General features: G+C 37.1%; 1 protein-coding gene across 1 annotated transcript in view; it reads right to left on the minus strand.

Annotated features, from left to right (window-relative positions):
- gtf3c2 (general transcription factor IIIC, polypeptide 2, beta) overlaps nucleotides 1-17,749 on the minus strand; it is a 103,355-nt gene that overhangs the window by 18,647 nt on the left and 66,959 nt on the right. The window contains exons 13-16 of the mRNA XM_073057132.1: nucleotides 14,893-15,054; nucleotides 13,363-13,450; nucleotides 9,897-10,025; nucleotides 7,571-7,774 (exon numbers count right to left, since the gene is read on the minus strand). Of these exons, the coding sequence (XP_072913233.1) occupies nucleotides 7,571-7,774; nucleotides 9,897-10,025; nucleotides 13,363-13,450; nucleotides 14,893-15,054 (583 nt within the window). The remainder of the gene's footprint in view (nucleotides 1-7,570; nucleotides 7,775-9,896; nucleotides 10,026-13,362; nucleotides 13,451-14,892; nucleotides 15,055-17,749) is intronic.

A 17,749-nucleotide genomic window follows, 5' to 3' on the forward strand; every position in this document is an offset into this window, starting at 1 on the left:
ACCCTAGTTCCTATAGCTGACTTCCTCTGAGTCCCTTTGGATGGCAAACTTGGAATGCAAAGAATTTCTTTGAGTAAAACAAGAGCAATAATAAAGCTTCCTTTTTATTTACATCAACTAACCTTTTATGATCTATTTAGCTGGACCAATAGAAGCTCAGAATGCACAGTTCATTATCTGTTTAAATTCCAAGAATCTAATGGCTATGCTGCCGACATGCAAATTATATCACATCAAATCTCTGTGACAGCTGCAGATTTAATGATCCAAGACACAGTTCCAAAAATTATGCCTTCACTTTTGGCCATGCAGCTAGCTACAAAGGGCAAAGAGAAATAGCCCTGGGCTTATACTACATCCCAGTTGCAAATTGGATAATCAGAATTCTTGGAAGGATGATAAACCACTGGATATCCAAAAGAATCTGTGTGGGAGATAGCTCCATGTTCAAACTTATCTGCCTAATGCCTGCAAAATTCAACTTATTGAAAAGGACAGCTCGTGGAAATTTGCTTCTGAAAAATGAAGCTCTTCAAATTGTCCTTGGATTTACTACTGCAATTAGGCATCTTTGAAAACAAAAGAATTTATTATTTTGGTCATATTTGCAATATACTTCAGAGAGAAATTACGACATTTTCAAGGAAGTGCCGTCAGAAAAGCCAGCAATTTCAACAGGCACTAACAATGGCCTTAAACAGTTGATTTTACAGGCACTCTGTTGATTAAATGCCTCATCCTTCATTAACTTAAAAATTAATCTCTCTCACTCTGCCCAGGATATGCCATCTGTTATGTTCTATTCAGTCCACCAGCTTCCTGTTGACTGCAATACAGTGAAGAGAAGATGCTTTTTCTTCCTTATCTCAGAAGCCAATATTATTCTCAGGCTACAATCAATACATTTCAAACTTGTTTCACCTTTTGTTTTAATGTAGTTATACTGTACATTTGTAGCTAGTAGAAGTCACAGATAAATAGCTGTATATAGATATACAAAATAATTTTGGCACGTTTTGGCTTCTCACAATTACCTGTACCAACATTATTACACAAAATTTCCTTGTTTTGTTTTTAAAGAAAAAGCAATTTCTGATTACTGCATCAATACACATCACAGTAAATTACATCAGATTAGGTTTTCATATGTTCCGAATACGTATTTAGGTAGGGCACCATCCTGTGCCCAACCACAGCACAAATTCCCTCTCCTCATGTCAGTCTGCGGAATGTTTGCTCATCCCTGAACAAGGCCTTTGCTGTTCACGGGGTCGCTGGGATTGGCAAGTATAACTGTGAAATTAAGAGAAATGTGCGTCACACATTGACACTCCCTGCCAACTACCACTGCCTCTCCAGACTACAACTTTTTACACTACCACTGACCAAAGTATAATTATAGAATCAAGGGACACCTTGACTCTCCTTTACAACTCTGGTACCTTCTGATGAGCATTTCACAGCTTTTATTTAAAAGCATGCTCCATTGCATCAGCTTCTGTAGTTAATTAAATATTCCTTTGAAGTCAATAGATTAAAGTATTTAATGTTCTTCTGTTCATTATTTAACTTAGAACTTCACTAAACTACTATAGGGCTTGATAGGCACTGTGACTGTAATTAAAAAATCAGGGAAGCTTCTTCAACATTCTTACATATTATTCTTGAATTCTGAGAAATGGCACTGCTTACCATTCCTTAGCAATGTTAACTGTAAATAAACACCTGCTATTATTTTTAATACAAACTCATTTTTATGGCTTTTTGATTCTGTGTGAGATAAGGAAGTGTGATTTACCAGTTTTAGTGATGGAACCAGCTTACAGATGTCAGTCTGTCTTAATATAAATAAACTAAGTTTTAAGAGTTTGTATTTATAATGAATTTTCAATGTAGTTAGCAAGACTTCTATGCCTTAGGAGTCACACACCACATAAACAATATTTTAAATGGTGGAAATACAAATTATGAAGAGAAACAATAGAATTGATTAAAATCAGTTAATTTGATAACATCAACATGTCCATTATTATGAGACTACACTGTACCCCATTTATATTTCATACATTAGTGCATGTAGGACTATTAGATATCTTTTATAATTACTATTCATTGGGAATAATGTTCTTTATGGTAGTATACTGTGGCTTTCATACTGTTGTATGTTCAAAGCATCGCATAACCACTTAACTACATGGAAGCAGCCAAGTTATACCAGCATGTTCTTCAACAGAATGACCTTTACTCAAGAAAAGATTGCCCCCAGTATTTAAACTTTCAGCTGGTTCTACAGAATCTTAGTTTTTCAGGTAGACTCTACCCAAATCCAATTCTATACGTAACACGATGTAAGGTTTCACTGACAATGTAAAGGTTTCTCTGTAGCATCAATGTTTGGGTTATGACTAGAGATAACGGAGTTTAGAATGCTGTTGTTCTTTCTTGTGAGTCTGGAAGAGAGATTTTCAGGGTCTTTTGCTGGGGAGAGATGAAGAGAGAAGATGCAAATGGAGAGTTGGGAGACCGCCGGACGGGGTGGACAGGGTCCAAAGGGCAGCGACAATCTGAGGAGTCGATGATGGACGACTGGCTGATCAGTGAGCTCCAACATTGCGCAATAGACTGTTTGATAAGATTGGGCTCTTTCTCTTTTTTCCCCCTGTTTTCTTTATTAACCCTATAGTCAAAGTAAGAATTATAAAGCTTAATTGTTTAATCGCATATTGTGTACTGTTTGTTATTTCAGGATGCTAATCTTTTTTTTAAAAAAAAAGGGGACACTTAGTGCAGCATCCACCCAAATGAGATTTCTTAAGTTTGGCCAGGCCGGGGGGCTATCACCCCCTATATTAAGCCGCTAGGCGAAGCCAGAGTTACACATAGAAGATAGTGAAGGTTAAAATGCAAATCAATATCTTGAAAGAACAGCCTCATTAAAAGCAAACATAGTGTAAAAATGATACAGACCAATCCAACTTTAATTAACATAATTCCCATTGTTCATTTTCTCCCTTATTATACTTTCTTGAAGTCCTTTTTATAGACCTCTGTCACTATATTTCCTCAATACTGGTGCTGCACAAGGCTGGCCATTCAGTGACCAAGTCTATTAAGCAATATACTAGAATATTTCCAAGGATAAGGGATTTTGGCTATAAAGTTGGACAAATGAAGTTGAGACTGTTTCTCTTGGAGAATAGAATGTCGAGAAGAGATCATACCTGTTCTCATATTTGTTTCTCTTATAACCCCATAATGGTTTTTATTCATTACTCCTTGTCCAGCAAACCATCTAGCAATTGCTTCTTGAAACAGCTTCTACTTATTCTATCTAAACTTGTCATGATCTTGCACAGCTCTCTCAAACCCCTTCATAATGCTGTATTCTCCAAGAGGACCAGTCTCAACTTCTCATCTAACTTTATAGCTGAAGTCCCTAGTTTCTAGAAATATTCTAGTACATTTCTTTTGTAATCTCTCTGGGACCTTCACACCATCCCTACTACACTTTGGTCAAAAAAGTCGTCACTTTTTATTGTAATTTCGACCATTACTGCTGGTACAGTACACAGTAAAAACGAGACAACGTATTTCAGGACCATGGTGCTACATGAACAATACAAAAACTACACTGAACTACATAAACCAACACAAAAACTACATAATACTTCAGTGCTTCTGCTTTAAAATTCTGTGCCTTATTTATGAAGCACATACTGCCATTTTCTAAGCTTTATGCATACATACACGGAGGCCCTTTGGTTCCTGCATGAGCTACAGAACAGTGCTATTTAGTTGTGTTGTTTATGCCAAAACTTAACACCTAACACTGTTTTGCATAAATTTCACCTGCCACTTGCCAATCCTTTTAGCCCACCTATATCCTATATATAAAGGAGGACAGTAAAAGCTTTAGGTACGTGAAGAGGAAAAAATTCGTTAAGACCAAAGTTGGGCCCTTGAAGGCAGAAACGGGTGAATTTATTATGGGGAACAAGGAAATGGCAGATGAGTTGAACAGGTACTTTGGATCTGTTTTCACTAGGGAAGACACAGACAATCTCCCAGATGTAATAGTGGCCAGAGGAACTAGGGTAACAGAGGAACTGAAGGAAATTCACATTAGGCGGAAAATGGTGTTGGGTAGACTGATGGAACTGAAAGCTGATAAATCCCTAGGGACTCTTGGTCTGCATCCCAGGGTACTTATGGAGGTGGCTCTAGAAATCGTGGATGCATTGGTAATCATTTTCCAATATTCTATAGATTCAGGATAAGTTCCTGAGGATTGGACGGTAGCTAATATTATCCCACTTTTTAAGAAAGGAGGGAGAGAGAAAACAGGGAATTATAGACCAGTTAGCCTGACATCAGTGGTGGGGAAGATGCTGGAGTCAATTATAAAAGATGAAATAGTGGTACATTTGGATAGCATTAACAGGATCGGTCCGAGTCAGCATGGATTTGCGAAGGGGAAATCATGCTTGACTAATCTACTGGAGTTTTTTGAGGATGTAACTATGAAAATGGACAAGGGAGAGCCCGTGGATGTAGTGTACCTGGACTTTCAGAAAGCCATTGATAAGGTCCCACATAGGAGATTAGTGAGCAGAATTAGAGCACATGGTATTGGGGGTAGGGTACTAACATGGATAGAAAATTGGTTGGCAGACAGGAAGCAAAGAGTAGGGATTAACAGGTCCTTTTCAGAATGGCAGGCAGTGACTAGTGGGGTACCGCAAGGCTCGGTGCTGGGACCGCAGCTATTTACAATATACATTAATGATTTAGATGTAGGGATTAAAAGTAACATTAGCAAATTTGCAGATGACACAAAGTTGGGTGGCAGTGTGAAATATGAGGAGGATGTTAGGAGGATGCAGGGTAACTTGGACAGGTTGGGTGAGTGGGCAGATGCAGTTTAATGTGGATAAATGTGAGGTTATCCACTTAGGCGGCAAGAACAGGAAGGCAGATTACTATCTGAATGGTGTCAAGTTAGGAAAAGGGGAAGTACAATGAGATCTAGGTGTTCTTGTACATCAGTCAATGAAAGTAAGCATGCAGGTACAGCAGGCAGTGAAGAAAGCTAATGGCATGTTGGCCTTCATAACAAGGGGAGTTGAGTATAGGAGTAAAGAGGTCTTTCTACAGTTGTACAGGGCCCTGGTGAGACTCCGCCTGGAGTATTGTGTGCAGTTTTGGTCTCCAAATTTGAGGAAGGACATTCTTGCTATTGAGGGAGTGCAGCGTAGGTTCACGAGGTTAATTCCTGGGATGGGGGGACTGTCACATGTTGAAAGATTGGAGCGACTGGGCTTGTATACACTGGAATTTAGAAGGATGAGAGGGGATCTGATTGAAACATATAAGGTTATTAGGGGATTGGACATGCTAGAGGCAGGAAACATGTTCCCGATGTTGGGGGGAGTCCAGAACCAGAGGCCACAGTTTAAGAACAAGGGGTAGGCCATTTAGAACAGAGTTCAGGAAAAACTTTTTCACCCAGAGAGTTGTGGATCTATGGAATGCTCTGCCTCAGAAGGCAGTGGAGGCCAATTCTCTGGATGCTTTCAAGGAAGTTAGATAAAGCTCTTAAAGATAGCGGAGTCAAGGGATATGGGGAGAAGGCAGGAACGGGGTACTGATTGTGGATGATCAGCCATAATCACATTGAATGGCAATGCTGGCACAAAGGGCTGAATGGCATACTCCTGCACCTATTGTCTATATCCTCTTGTAATCTTTATCTCCCCTATTTATTGATCACAACAGCCCAAAGTTTCATATTGCCTGAAAGAGAGAATATACTCACATCCAAATCATTTACATGTAACACAAAAGGCTGTGGTCCTAATATCAATTCCTGCGGAATACTTTTGTCTACCATTTTCTAATGTTGTTTTTGTTCCTTTCCTTGCCCTGTGGTGCACTGGGTGGCATCCTTGCTGTTTCTTTGGGATTTTTGTCTGTTTTCTTACAAGGCCGAGTTGCTAACTTGACGCTCAACCCAGCACGGATGGAAAGTGTGAATGTCACTACACCACTGGCCAGCTATTCGCTAATATATAAAACTGTAATTTACTATATTATATCCTGCTGTTTTTGAGACAAATCTTTTGTTAATCCATGCTGCCAATAGACCTCAATTTTATGAACCAACCTTTAACACCTTTAAACTTTATCAAGTTACTTCTGAAAATCTACACACTTACACTTAATGCATAATGTTCTGCAACTTTATTAAAAAGAAAATCAGGGTTGTCCCACAAAATTTACTCAATAAATCCTTGTTTGTTCTCCTTTATTAATTGCATGTATTCTTCCCCAATTTTTGTTTCCAGATATTTCCCCATCCCCAGAGTTCAGTATTTGTGGTTGTCAATCATGCTTTTATACTCATGTTGATCAAGAATGCCAAATTTACTGTTTTCCAATCTTCTGGAACCTACCATGTACCTTGGGAGAACAAGAAAATGAAGGCAAGCTGTTCTACAATTACCAGCCACACTTCCCACAGCATCCTAGGATGCATCCCAATTAGATTAGGTGACCTATTTACATTAAATCTACTAATACAGGCCTTCTAATACCTACTGAACAATCATCCATCACATACTCTTATCTGTTTTACACCCACTTCTATGGGAAGATTGGGAACATCCTCTTCCTTGTACTCCTTATTGAGTACATGTTAGTTGTCTAATATCTTCACTCTTGCTTCTATCGTTATGGGTCAGGTTACTTACTTGGTATCTAATTGGTTACGGCTATCCTTGATAACCACTCAATTTCAATATTAACTGTTGTTTAATTCTCATGTTGTTTTATTACCTATTTTGTATTTCATTCACTTCATCTCATGTGCGCCATTCACTCTCTGCTTCATACTTTCTCCCGCATTTGATAATTAGGGAGATATTTTTGACTCCACCGCTGAGATAAAGTGCTAGAAATGGCAATACACTCAACATGCATTAAAATAGAAATGGATGGGACCAGTAGTGGAAGAATTTAGTCCACCATATTCTGCTACACAGGAACCTTACCCTTACCTATGCAAAGTCCATTCTACAAATATGTTTGGTGGCATATTGGGAATGACTGGAGATGTATGGGGAGGAGAGAGTTAATCTATGGAGACGGTTAAATTGGGATAGGAGGTGCTGGGCAGAATAGGTTAGGAGATTTGGTGACAGAGAAACTACTGGCAGAGAGATATTCATAGGGCACAAGTATGTGGGATGGAGAGGGGATGAAAACACATCCAAACACTTCAGAGTTTAGAGCAACACACACAAAATATTGAAAGAACTCAGTAGGTCAGGTAGTATCTATGGAGAGGAACAAGTAATTGACATTTTGATCTCAGACCCTTCATTTGGAATACTGACTGTTTTATACCTCTCCATAGATGCTGCCTGGCCTGCTGAGTTCCTCTAGCATTGTGCGTGTGTGTGTTGCTCTTTGTGTTTATACATTAGAGTTTATATTTGGCCATACCCAACTGTAACATTGCATAAGATCAAGAGGAACACAAAATAAACCAGGTTCAAATCCTTTCACTCACCAGGTCAGTGTCATCAAACATTAGGTAATATTTCTTAACTGCCTCACTATAAGTCTTTGGTTCAGCGACACAGCTTGTATTTAAATCTTTCTCCTTCGTGGAAGATTTCTTTTGGACTTTGGTCTCCTTCTCTTCTTGATTTGAACTTCCAGTTGAAATGCTGCTGACAGCATTGTGATCAACAAGGTCAGCTTTATAAATAGGCTGCACAAAGATAAAGGTCATTAAGCAAGAGTACAGCAAAATAAGGAATTTAAGAGTTCTCTCAAGTATGTTTTTAAAATTGCATATGAATTTGGAATATCTTTAATATCCAGATCCAATCCTCAGTGAATAGATGGTGGGTTTTTTCCCTATTGTTGGCTGTAAAAGTTCTTCATAACACTATTTAGAATCTTAAAGTAATTCCTCATAAGTCTTCACTTAGAGCACATACCAGCGAGGACAAGTAGAAAACTTGGGATTACTTTTACCCATGCATGTTAAATATAGTACTACTTCAAAGTTATTATCCTTACTTACTAGAAAGCACTTGTATGGACAATCTGTATTTTACTGCCCAACTAACATTCACATACAAAACAATAAGATACGGGAGCAGAATTAGGCCATTTGGCCCATCACATCTGCCTTTTATCATGGTTGATTCAACTTTTCTCTCAGCCTCAGTCTCCTGCCTTCTCCCTGTAACCCTCCATATCCTGACCAATCAAGAATCTGTCAATCTTTGCCTTAAATACACATAAAGACTTGGCCTCCACATCTACTTGCGGCAAAGAATTCCACGATTTACCATGCTCTAACTGAAGAAATTCCTCATCTCCATTCTATTCTGAGGCTGTGTCCTCTGGTCTTAGACTCTCCCACAATAGGAAATATCCCCCCCACATCCAATCTAACAAGGCCTTTCACCATTTGATAGGGTTCAACGAGGTCATCCCTTATTCTTCGGAATTCTAGTGAATTCATATGACAAATCATTCAATCCTGGAATTAAGGATCAATATCAAGGATCTAAGTTTAAAACACAATTGCCCTCAGAAAACAAAGAAGCACATCTCAAAATATAGATTTTAAGGCTATATAAAATGCAAGAAGAAATGAATATTTTACTTATTTTTCTTTTTTGCATTTCTTATTTGTTAATATTTGCATAATACAACTTCCACACTGGTCCTTGTAAAGTATTCCGTACACTATGGTCTCATACATGTAGAAATTGTTTGTTTGTGAAAATCACAAGGATTGATGGACCTCAGGAAATTTAAAATTCGGACACATTATAAACTAATTTTACATTGATTTAAGTTAATTTAGTCCGAAGAACTAATATACCATAAGAAATTTGCACAACTTTTTTGGTGCTTGCTGACTGAATAGTGGAAATTTCAGGGTAAAGCCGAAAGACTATATTTCTCAGACTTTTTTAATGACACTTTCTGACAATTTAGACTGGTCAACTGAAAATTTACAGTATAACAGCTTGCTCTGGAGATTATGATGATATAGCCCAACCTTAAATAGCTCTAAAATGAATTCTTTTGGGGGAGAATAGGCAACAGATGTGAAATCAAAATACAGACATTAAATAAGTGTACATTTGATGATTAAATATTATTTGGAAACCTCCAAGCAAAATTTCTCTATCAACAACTTAAAATATGACTAGAACTAGCTGGCTCTTGAACTAGAGGGTATAACTTCACTCACACCATCACTGAACTGTTCTCACAGTGGACTCACAAGGACTTCATTCCATCAAAGGATATGGGGAGAAGGCAGGGGAATGGGGATAACTGGAAGAATTGGATCAGCCATGATTGAATGGCGGAGCAGACTCAATGGGTCAAATGGCATACTTCTGCTCCTATATCTTATGGTCTTATTTATTGTTTATTTATTATCACTATTATTATTTTTGTATTTGCAGTTTGTCGTCTTTTGCACAATGATAGTTGTCCACCCTGTTGGGAGTGGTCTTTCATTGATTCTATTGTGTTTCATGTATTTACTGTGGATGCCCAAACAAAAATGAATCCCAGAGTTGCATATAGTGACATATATATATTTCGAAAATAAATTTACTTTGAACATTCCCCTGTTCTACTGACCAAAATGACTGCAATACAAAACCAAAGTTATTACACTTACCACACAAATAAAGACAAATATTCTACAGATTTTGATTAAATACAACTGCTTATAATTTGTACTTTAATGCATTGGTATTTTCATGAGTACTACATAGCTTTAAATACATACTTGGCATGTTCATACATTTTACCAAATTGACCGTTTTTCATGTAACATCTCACTGCATACTCACAAATCGACGCTCATTAGGTCGCTTGATATTCATGGTATTGTTCATACAGTCTGGAAGGATCACAGCTATCACTTCTCCTGTATTGTCTCCTGACACACAGGTATTTAGCCAATCAGACCCAGAAATACTCTACAAGCAAGATACAAGACAACTAGTTTAAGGAAACAGACAAATGTAACTCAAATTAAGGGAGGAGGTGGGGGGGGGGGGTTAAGCAAATTACAGAAAATAGAAGCAACAATAGGCTACTTGACCACTAAAAGCCTGCTCTTCCATTCAATATGAACACAGTCCTGATTAAACCCAGGCCTCAATCTCCTCTGTGCTGGTTTCCTATCACTTCAAATTCCCTGATTTTTAAAACACAGTGGATTCCAGTTAATTGGGCCAACCAGTTAATTGGGCCAATTCTTAAAGAATAAACCTAATTGAGAAAATAAATGGGATTCTCTGTTTATTTAGAACACTATGACACTTAATTAGGGTGGAAAACTGCGGCTTAACAGTTTCTAACTAGTGTCAGACAAGTGCACTTGTGGCCATTAGACTCTACATAGTTTTTAAATAGCATTAGTTGTGTGTGATTGTGCTGAACAATCAATCATTTCTGTCACTGATAGTTGGCAAGAAATAAGCAGTAAGACAATCAGAACTGTTTTGCTCACTGTGGTTTCAAGCATTCAGGCTTGGAGATGCCAGAAATGGCTGAGAGTGAAAATAAAATGATATCACTATTTCAACAAGTTAAGAACTGAGAATAATATGAAGGTATTGACAATCTTGAAATTGACAATGAAAAGGAAGATTTGGAGGATGCAATCATTGACAGATTGCACGAAGGCTGCACGGGGTGTCTGCGATGATTTTGTTAAACAAAAGAATGTGACAGAGTATGCTGAATTCCTCCATTCATAATTATTAGGAACTAATATACAGTTTTATAGTACTGTACAGTAGTAGTATTGATAATGTTCTAATTTGTTGTGCATTTCATTTAAATATACAACTTGTTTCTTAGTTAAGCAGTTGATCTTTTTTATATACCTTTTTACGATTTCCATGAAACTTCTGCTAATTGGGACAGCCACTTAATTGAGCCAAAATGTATTGGTTCCACTGTGTCACAATTAACTGGAACCACTGTATCGATCTTTCACAACTATCTGGGGTGTAGAATTCCAAAGACTCACTACCATCTTTGAAAAGAAATTTCTACCTATCTGAGTTTTAAATGATATTGAAACTTTAATTAGGACTTTCCCAACAAGTGTAAACACCTCAAAAATGTGTTCTATCATGATCATTTATGGTCTTGTTTCTCTCAATAAGGTCACTTGTCATTCTCTCAGGCTCCAAAAAAAATACAGATCCAACATGTTTAATTTTTCAGATCAGACAATACTCATTCCAGCAACAGGCCTTGTGAATTTCCTTTGAACTGCCACCAATATGATTGTATCCTTTCCTAGGCAAGGGAGCAAAACTGTGCAGTTTTCCAGGTGTGGACTCGCTAACACCCTGTAGTACTATAAATTGAATTTTTTTTATTATCATATGTACCAAGGTACACTGAAAATCTTGTTTTGGATGCTATCCATATAGATCATGTTATTACAACAGAGGTAGTACAAGGGAAAACAATAACAGAATACAAGAGAATGTTACAGTTACAGAGAAAGCATAGTACAAGCAGACAAAATCCATGATGAGGTAGATTGTCAATTCAAAACATCTCGTCATACTACTTGCCCTTGAGCCTGGTGGCACTTGCTTTAAGGGTTTTGTAACTTTCTGATGATAGGAGAGAGGAAGACAGACTGTACAGCACGCATGGGGTTTTTGATTATGCTGACTTCATGAAGGGAGGCTGGTTTTCATGTGCTGAGCTGTGCCCACAACTCTGTAGGCTCCTGTGATAATTCATGCACTTTAGTTTGTTATTTATGCATGATTCATCTGTAGATTTTATACTTGCCTTCATAAGTTATTGCACATTATGTGTACTAGTGTGTTTTGCACCCTGGTTCAGAGGAATGCCTCATTTCCATATATGTTATGAAACCCACTGGCTTCCTTGGCTGCACAAGTCTAGGGAAAACACTCTCTGGTCCCATCAAGCCTACGAGATTCGAATGGCTCTCCCATCCCAACCCTCGGTTTGTGTGGATGCTGTGTAACTTGCTACCTTGTTATAAATTAATGCCATGAAATAACAGAGAGCACACTGCAAAAGATTAAAGGAATTATATTTATGAATCTTAACTAAAGAGTTCGTAAAGAAACCAAAAAAGAAAACAGCCCATTCTAATTAAAAAGTCAAATGTGCAAATGTTGGAGTTCATCTTGAACTTCTCTGTCACTCACGCGCTGAGCCCTCGGTCCGTGTGAAAGCCCACACCACCTTCCGAAAATCGTTTGCAATCCATCTCAAACAAACAGGTCTCCCACCAGATCGTTTGCTACGACCGGTTCTCTTCATCTTCCCCCAAACAAAAACCCAAGACTAACCTTATTGCCCCTCACCAAGAAAACCTCCCGCTAACTGGATGGCACACATTCCACATCATCCCTCACCTTCAATAATAACCCAAACAGGCTGAACACAGAACAGACCGCTCTTACAGAGCAGCTAAATGAAATACATACAGCATAACAGTAAAAATGTGAACCAGGGTATTACAGTTATATGGTTATATATGCTATATACTTGTATATAGTCAAATGACAGCAAACTTAACTCATTTTCATGGTATCAGCAAATGTGGATACCTTACATTTTGTCCCCATCTGTACATCATACACAGAAAATAACTGAAGAACGAATCCTTCTGCTTTTATTCTTATTTAAATAACAGAAATTATTATAAGCAAATTTATGATCAGCATTTTTGAAATAAAAGGTGTGCATTGCAAATATTGGTGATCAACAACACTTTCCCTTGTCCAATATTATGATAATGAACAAGACGACAATGTTCCAATTAAAAAAATGCAGGTTTATACCCCTATTTTCTACATCAGCAACCTGAATCATGTTATGATTAGGTTGGAATATTGTGATAGATGTCCTAGATCCTTAAGTTCTTTTTTTGGGCAACTTGTATCTCAGCAACTTGTGAAAATCTTGTCATCTTGAATGGAATAGCAGTAGGCGAACCAATAACAGTAAGGAGATAAAATTAGAAAGAAGAAGTGGGTATTTTCTGGTTAAAAGCCCACAGGCATTTTAAACTCTGTAAATGAGCAACTGATGTTGCCATGTTTTAACTGTGACTATAATTTACAAATTATGTCCTTCAGAAAAAGTCCTCAGTATAAATTTAGTCTAAATTGCTTGGACCACTGCTGAAATGCTTCATTAAATTGCAAAATGATGATATTCTCCCTGTTGGTATAAGGAAATATATTTCTATAGCAAAGGAGTCAATGCAATTTTTAAATAGCATCAAAGGAAAAACAAACCTACCCACACAGTTCCTGCTCTTGGAGCAGCAAAATAAGGTTTAAATCCTAGAAAACCAGCATCCAAATAGTGAATTCCACTGAGGCCAAACCTACAAGAAAAACATGTCATTGATCCAGCATGGATGTTTCCTTAACTATCATCATTTGTGGTGTAAACAAATAAATTGGCCCATTATTCTCAAGATTTACCTCTAACAGGGTCTAACCGTAATTACTGCTTCCCCAAAAATAGTACACCTCAAAAAAAATCTATCAGCTCTTTGTGTCACAAACTTGGTAAACAAATGATTAAATACTTGATTTTAATGCTCCTCCTGAAATAATACAAAAGTAATGAAAAGGTCCAATAATAGTGTGCTTAACATTAGATGGACCCCCAGTCTTACATATTTAATAATCAGGGCAGGTAATTTAGAAGAATGAAGGTGGATCTCAATGAAACCTATCTAATGTTGAAAGGCCTAGTTCACAATTTCTCAACTGGGGTTCCATCAGAGATCATGATTGATCGATCAATTAAATAAATAAACGAACAAACCATTTTTTGAACTTTGCGCAAAGATAGAGTGGATGTGGACAGGATGTTTCCAATAGTGGGGGAGTCTAGACAAGAGTACACAGCCTCCAAATAGAGGGACATCCATGTAGAATGGAGATGAGGAGGAATTTCTTTAGTCAGAGGGATTTATTGCCACAGACAGCTGTAAAGGCCAGGTCATTGGGTGTATTTAAAATGAAGGTTGATAGGTTCCTGATTAGTCACAAGCATTGAGAGGAAAAATGGATCAGCCACAATGAAATGGCAGAGCAGACTTGTTGGGCCAAATGGCTTAATCCTGCTCCTAAACCTTTGGTCTTATGGTAATTTGGCGTGATATATCTCCAAATGTCTGGATTCATAGAATAGAGTATAATTTGCTGTTTAAACAAATCAATGGTCCTGAATGTAACAACCTAAGCCATTAATAAATTGGTTCATGATATGGTTTAGCATCTTTTCAGTGCACCTATTATAGCATAGCTTCTGATCAGTGAATTTATGATTAACAAACTTTTACACTGGTGTTTGATTATACACATTATGGGAGACCAACAATTGCTCATGGAGTTCTATACTTACACTGATAATTCCAGCTCCTCTATCCTAATAGTAGGTTTAAAGACTTACTTTTAATGAACAAAAAGTCACTAAATGATAATTCCCATTAGTCCCAGTTCACATGGCATTCACTGTATTGTCCCAGAAGGCAATTTTGGTATGCATTTCTTCAGCATATTATTTGGTCACTCTGGACCAAAGTGAGTATATTAGGGTAGTGAAAGTAAACAGTAAACCACAGCTGGTAATGGAGCTTTGACATGAAGAATTAATTCAGCTTTGCATGCCGCAGATACTGCCTGTCTTATTGAGTATTCCTATCTTTTTCAACATTACTCTAAAAGTTAGAAGTATAATTCACTAGTAACATATGAAGGTGTTAATTTGCACTTTAATTACATGAATTGATTTGTAACCAGAATTAAAACTTACGCTGCATAGCAATTTTCTTGTGCCACCATAACTCCGCACCAGGGCAACAACCACGCAACTTCAGTGTTTAAGTATCGCTTGATGTCATTGACAGGTTGGTATGTTCTCCTGAGATCCCAAAACTTGATTTTCCTGTCAGGGCTAGCTGTCACTAGAAAATTGCTTTTTGTAGACAATTTGAGAGAAGATAAATGAAAATTAACTAACATGAATAAAAATACAAGTTTACACATTAATGACAATTAAATGACACTTTTTATTCACCTCATTAACAAAAAGCAAAACCTAGACTGTTAAATTTATCCGCTTATTTTCATTCAACATAAATACTGCTAACAGATAATGCTCTGTGAATTAACCAGATAGCAATACAACATTTCTAAACTTAAAAAAAAGAGCATAAACTTCTTTCACATATAATGCCAAATCTTGTTACAAATTGAGTTTAGTATTGCTACTGATATTGACTGCATTCAATCCCATTTTGACAAGTAAGAAAAAACACTTTTTGATTCTGAATTTATATTCTTAAATATTCCTCATAATACCTCATTCAGTTCCTGCAGAATCATTTATAAAACAAGATTCAGTGACTTCACATACAGTAGATTCCAGTTAATTGGGTTACATCGGGACCAGTACATTTTGGCTAATTAAGCGGCTGCCCCAATTAGGCAAAGGTTCATGGAAATAGTTAAAAACATAAAAAAGCCAAGCTACCATTTAACTGAGTAACAAATTACATACTTAAATGAAATACAGAACAAATTATAACATTTATAGTACTATAGCATTGTTAAAGTGTAGTTCCTAGTAATTTACTGTCAGAGGAATTCATCCAGTGTACGCTGCTATGTTCTTTTGATTGATTGTAAATGAACAGAATTTATACAGACACCTAGCGCACTTAATGTACTACCTGCATACAAAGCTTCTGGTTGCATCCTCCAAATCTTCATTTTCATTTTAACATTCAAGATGATTGTTGATACCTTCAAATTCTTCACCTAACTTGAAGTAGTGAAATTGTTTCACTTTCACTCCTGCTGGTTTTAGGATCTCCAAGCCTGAATGCTTGAAACTGCAGTGAGCAAACCTGCTCCAAATTGTCTTACTGCTAATTTTTCTACCAACTATGAGCGAGAAAATTCACTGCCTTTTGAAAACAAACACACGCAACGGACATTACTTAAAAACTGTTCACTCTAAGCACAGTGTAGTGTGTGGCTTTTAAAGACGTGCACACAACTGATGCCAAGTAGAAACTTTGGCAAGTCTTTTGTCCCTAATAAACAAAGGGAATTGTGGCTATTTTTTTGATTAGTTTTTGTTCTTTTAGAGTTGTCCCAAATAAATGGTGATCCCAATTAACCCTTGGCACAATTAACTGCAATCCACTATATATACTTTCTGCTTAAGATGGTACTTCTAGTCTTGAAATACAAATGTGAGCATTATAAAAATAGAAAAGGCAGATCTTTCTGAATAGTATACAGTTTGAGTTCCAGACCAACCACATTTAATTAATTTAAGCCCATTTATACAGTATCACTTGAGAAATTTGGAGACAAACACCATACAAAATTCTATCATGAATCTTGAAATTAAGTTATTATATGCTTTGGTTTGAACAAGTTTAAAATAAAATGTATACTTGGATGAATGCGAGTGCTGGAAAAAGAGGCACGTGGGCACCAATTCCTTGGTGGAAACAAAGAATTAATTGCTGAACTATAGGGCACATAAACATCACCCCTACCACCCTGTCAAGCTGATTGACAGTTTTCCACCCAAGGCTTATTAATTAGAGAACATTTTGTATTTTCTTGGTGACATCTCTTCCATTCTTTGATTTGAACAGTGTTTCTTGATCATTGCTGGAGGCAAGGTATGTTCCAAATAAGAACTTAAAAAAAGTAAAAGTTTTCAGCCCTTTCACTAAATCCTACTTTTACTAAGTTTCAAAATATTGCTATAAAGTTTTAATACCTGATTATTGGCAATTTTTTTTTAACAAAAGCAGAAGTAAATGCATTATTTACTTAATCTGACTTATATAACCTAATACCAAGCTGCATTTTTCTTCATTAGTGTTGGTATTTCACAACAATTCTGATACATAACAATGAAGGTGCAAGGATTGAACATTTCTAAATGAACCCTAGTTTGTCCATGGAAACAGTAGATAATTTAATATAGATTGAATGACATATAAAACTGCTATTTATTAACAGTACAGGTTAGGCTATGTGAGCAATGAAGATAATGAACATGATAGTAAGTCCTTAACTTGTTCTATTTATTGCCAGCTTCAACATATTACATATTTTGAAACCAGTAATCTATAGCTGAACTAGCTAAGAATCAACTGGTCCCAAATTTGCTACCTAGTTGCAAATATAATACTGAAACAGAGAAATTAATTTCACAAACTGTTGATCAATGAATGATCTCTTAAATATAGTACTTCGCACCATATTAAAGCCTGCAGAAATACAGAACATAGAATAGTACAGCACATTACAGGCCCTTCAGCCCACAATGTTGTGCCGATCCTCAAATCCTGCCTCCCATATAACCTCCCCACCTTAAATTCCTCCATATACATGTCTAGTAGTCTCTTAAACTTCACTAGTGTATCTGCCCCCACCACTGACTCAGGCAGTGCACTCCACGCACCAACCACTCTTTGAGTGAAAAACCTTCCTCTAATATCCCCCTTGAACTTCCCTCCCCTTACCTTAAAGCCATGTCCTCTTGTACTGAGCAGTGGTGCCCTGGGGAAGAGGCGCTGGCTGTCCATTCTGTCTATTCCTCTTAATATCTTGTACACCTCTATGTCTCCTCTCATTCTCCT

Source organism: Hemitrygon akajei, chromosome 9 (genome assembly GCF_048418815.1).
Source record: "Hemitrygon akajei chromosome 9, sHemAka1.3, whole genome shotgun sequence".
Lineage (NCBI taxonomy): Eukaryota > Metazoa > Chordata > Chondrichthyes > Myliobatiformes > Dasyatidae > Hemitrygon > Hemitrygon akajei.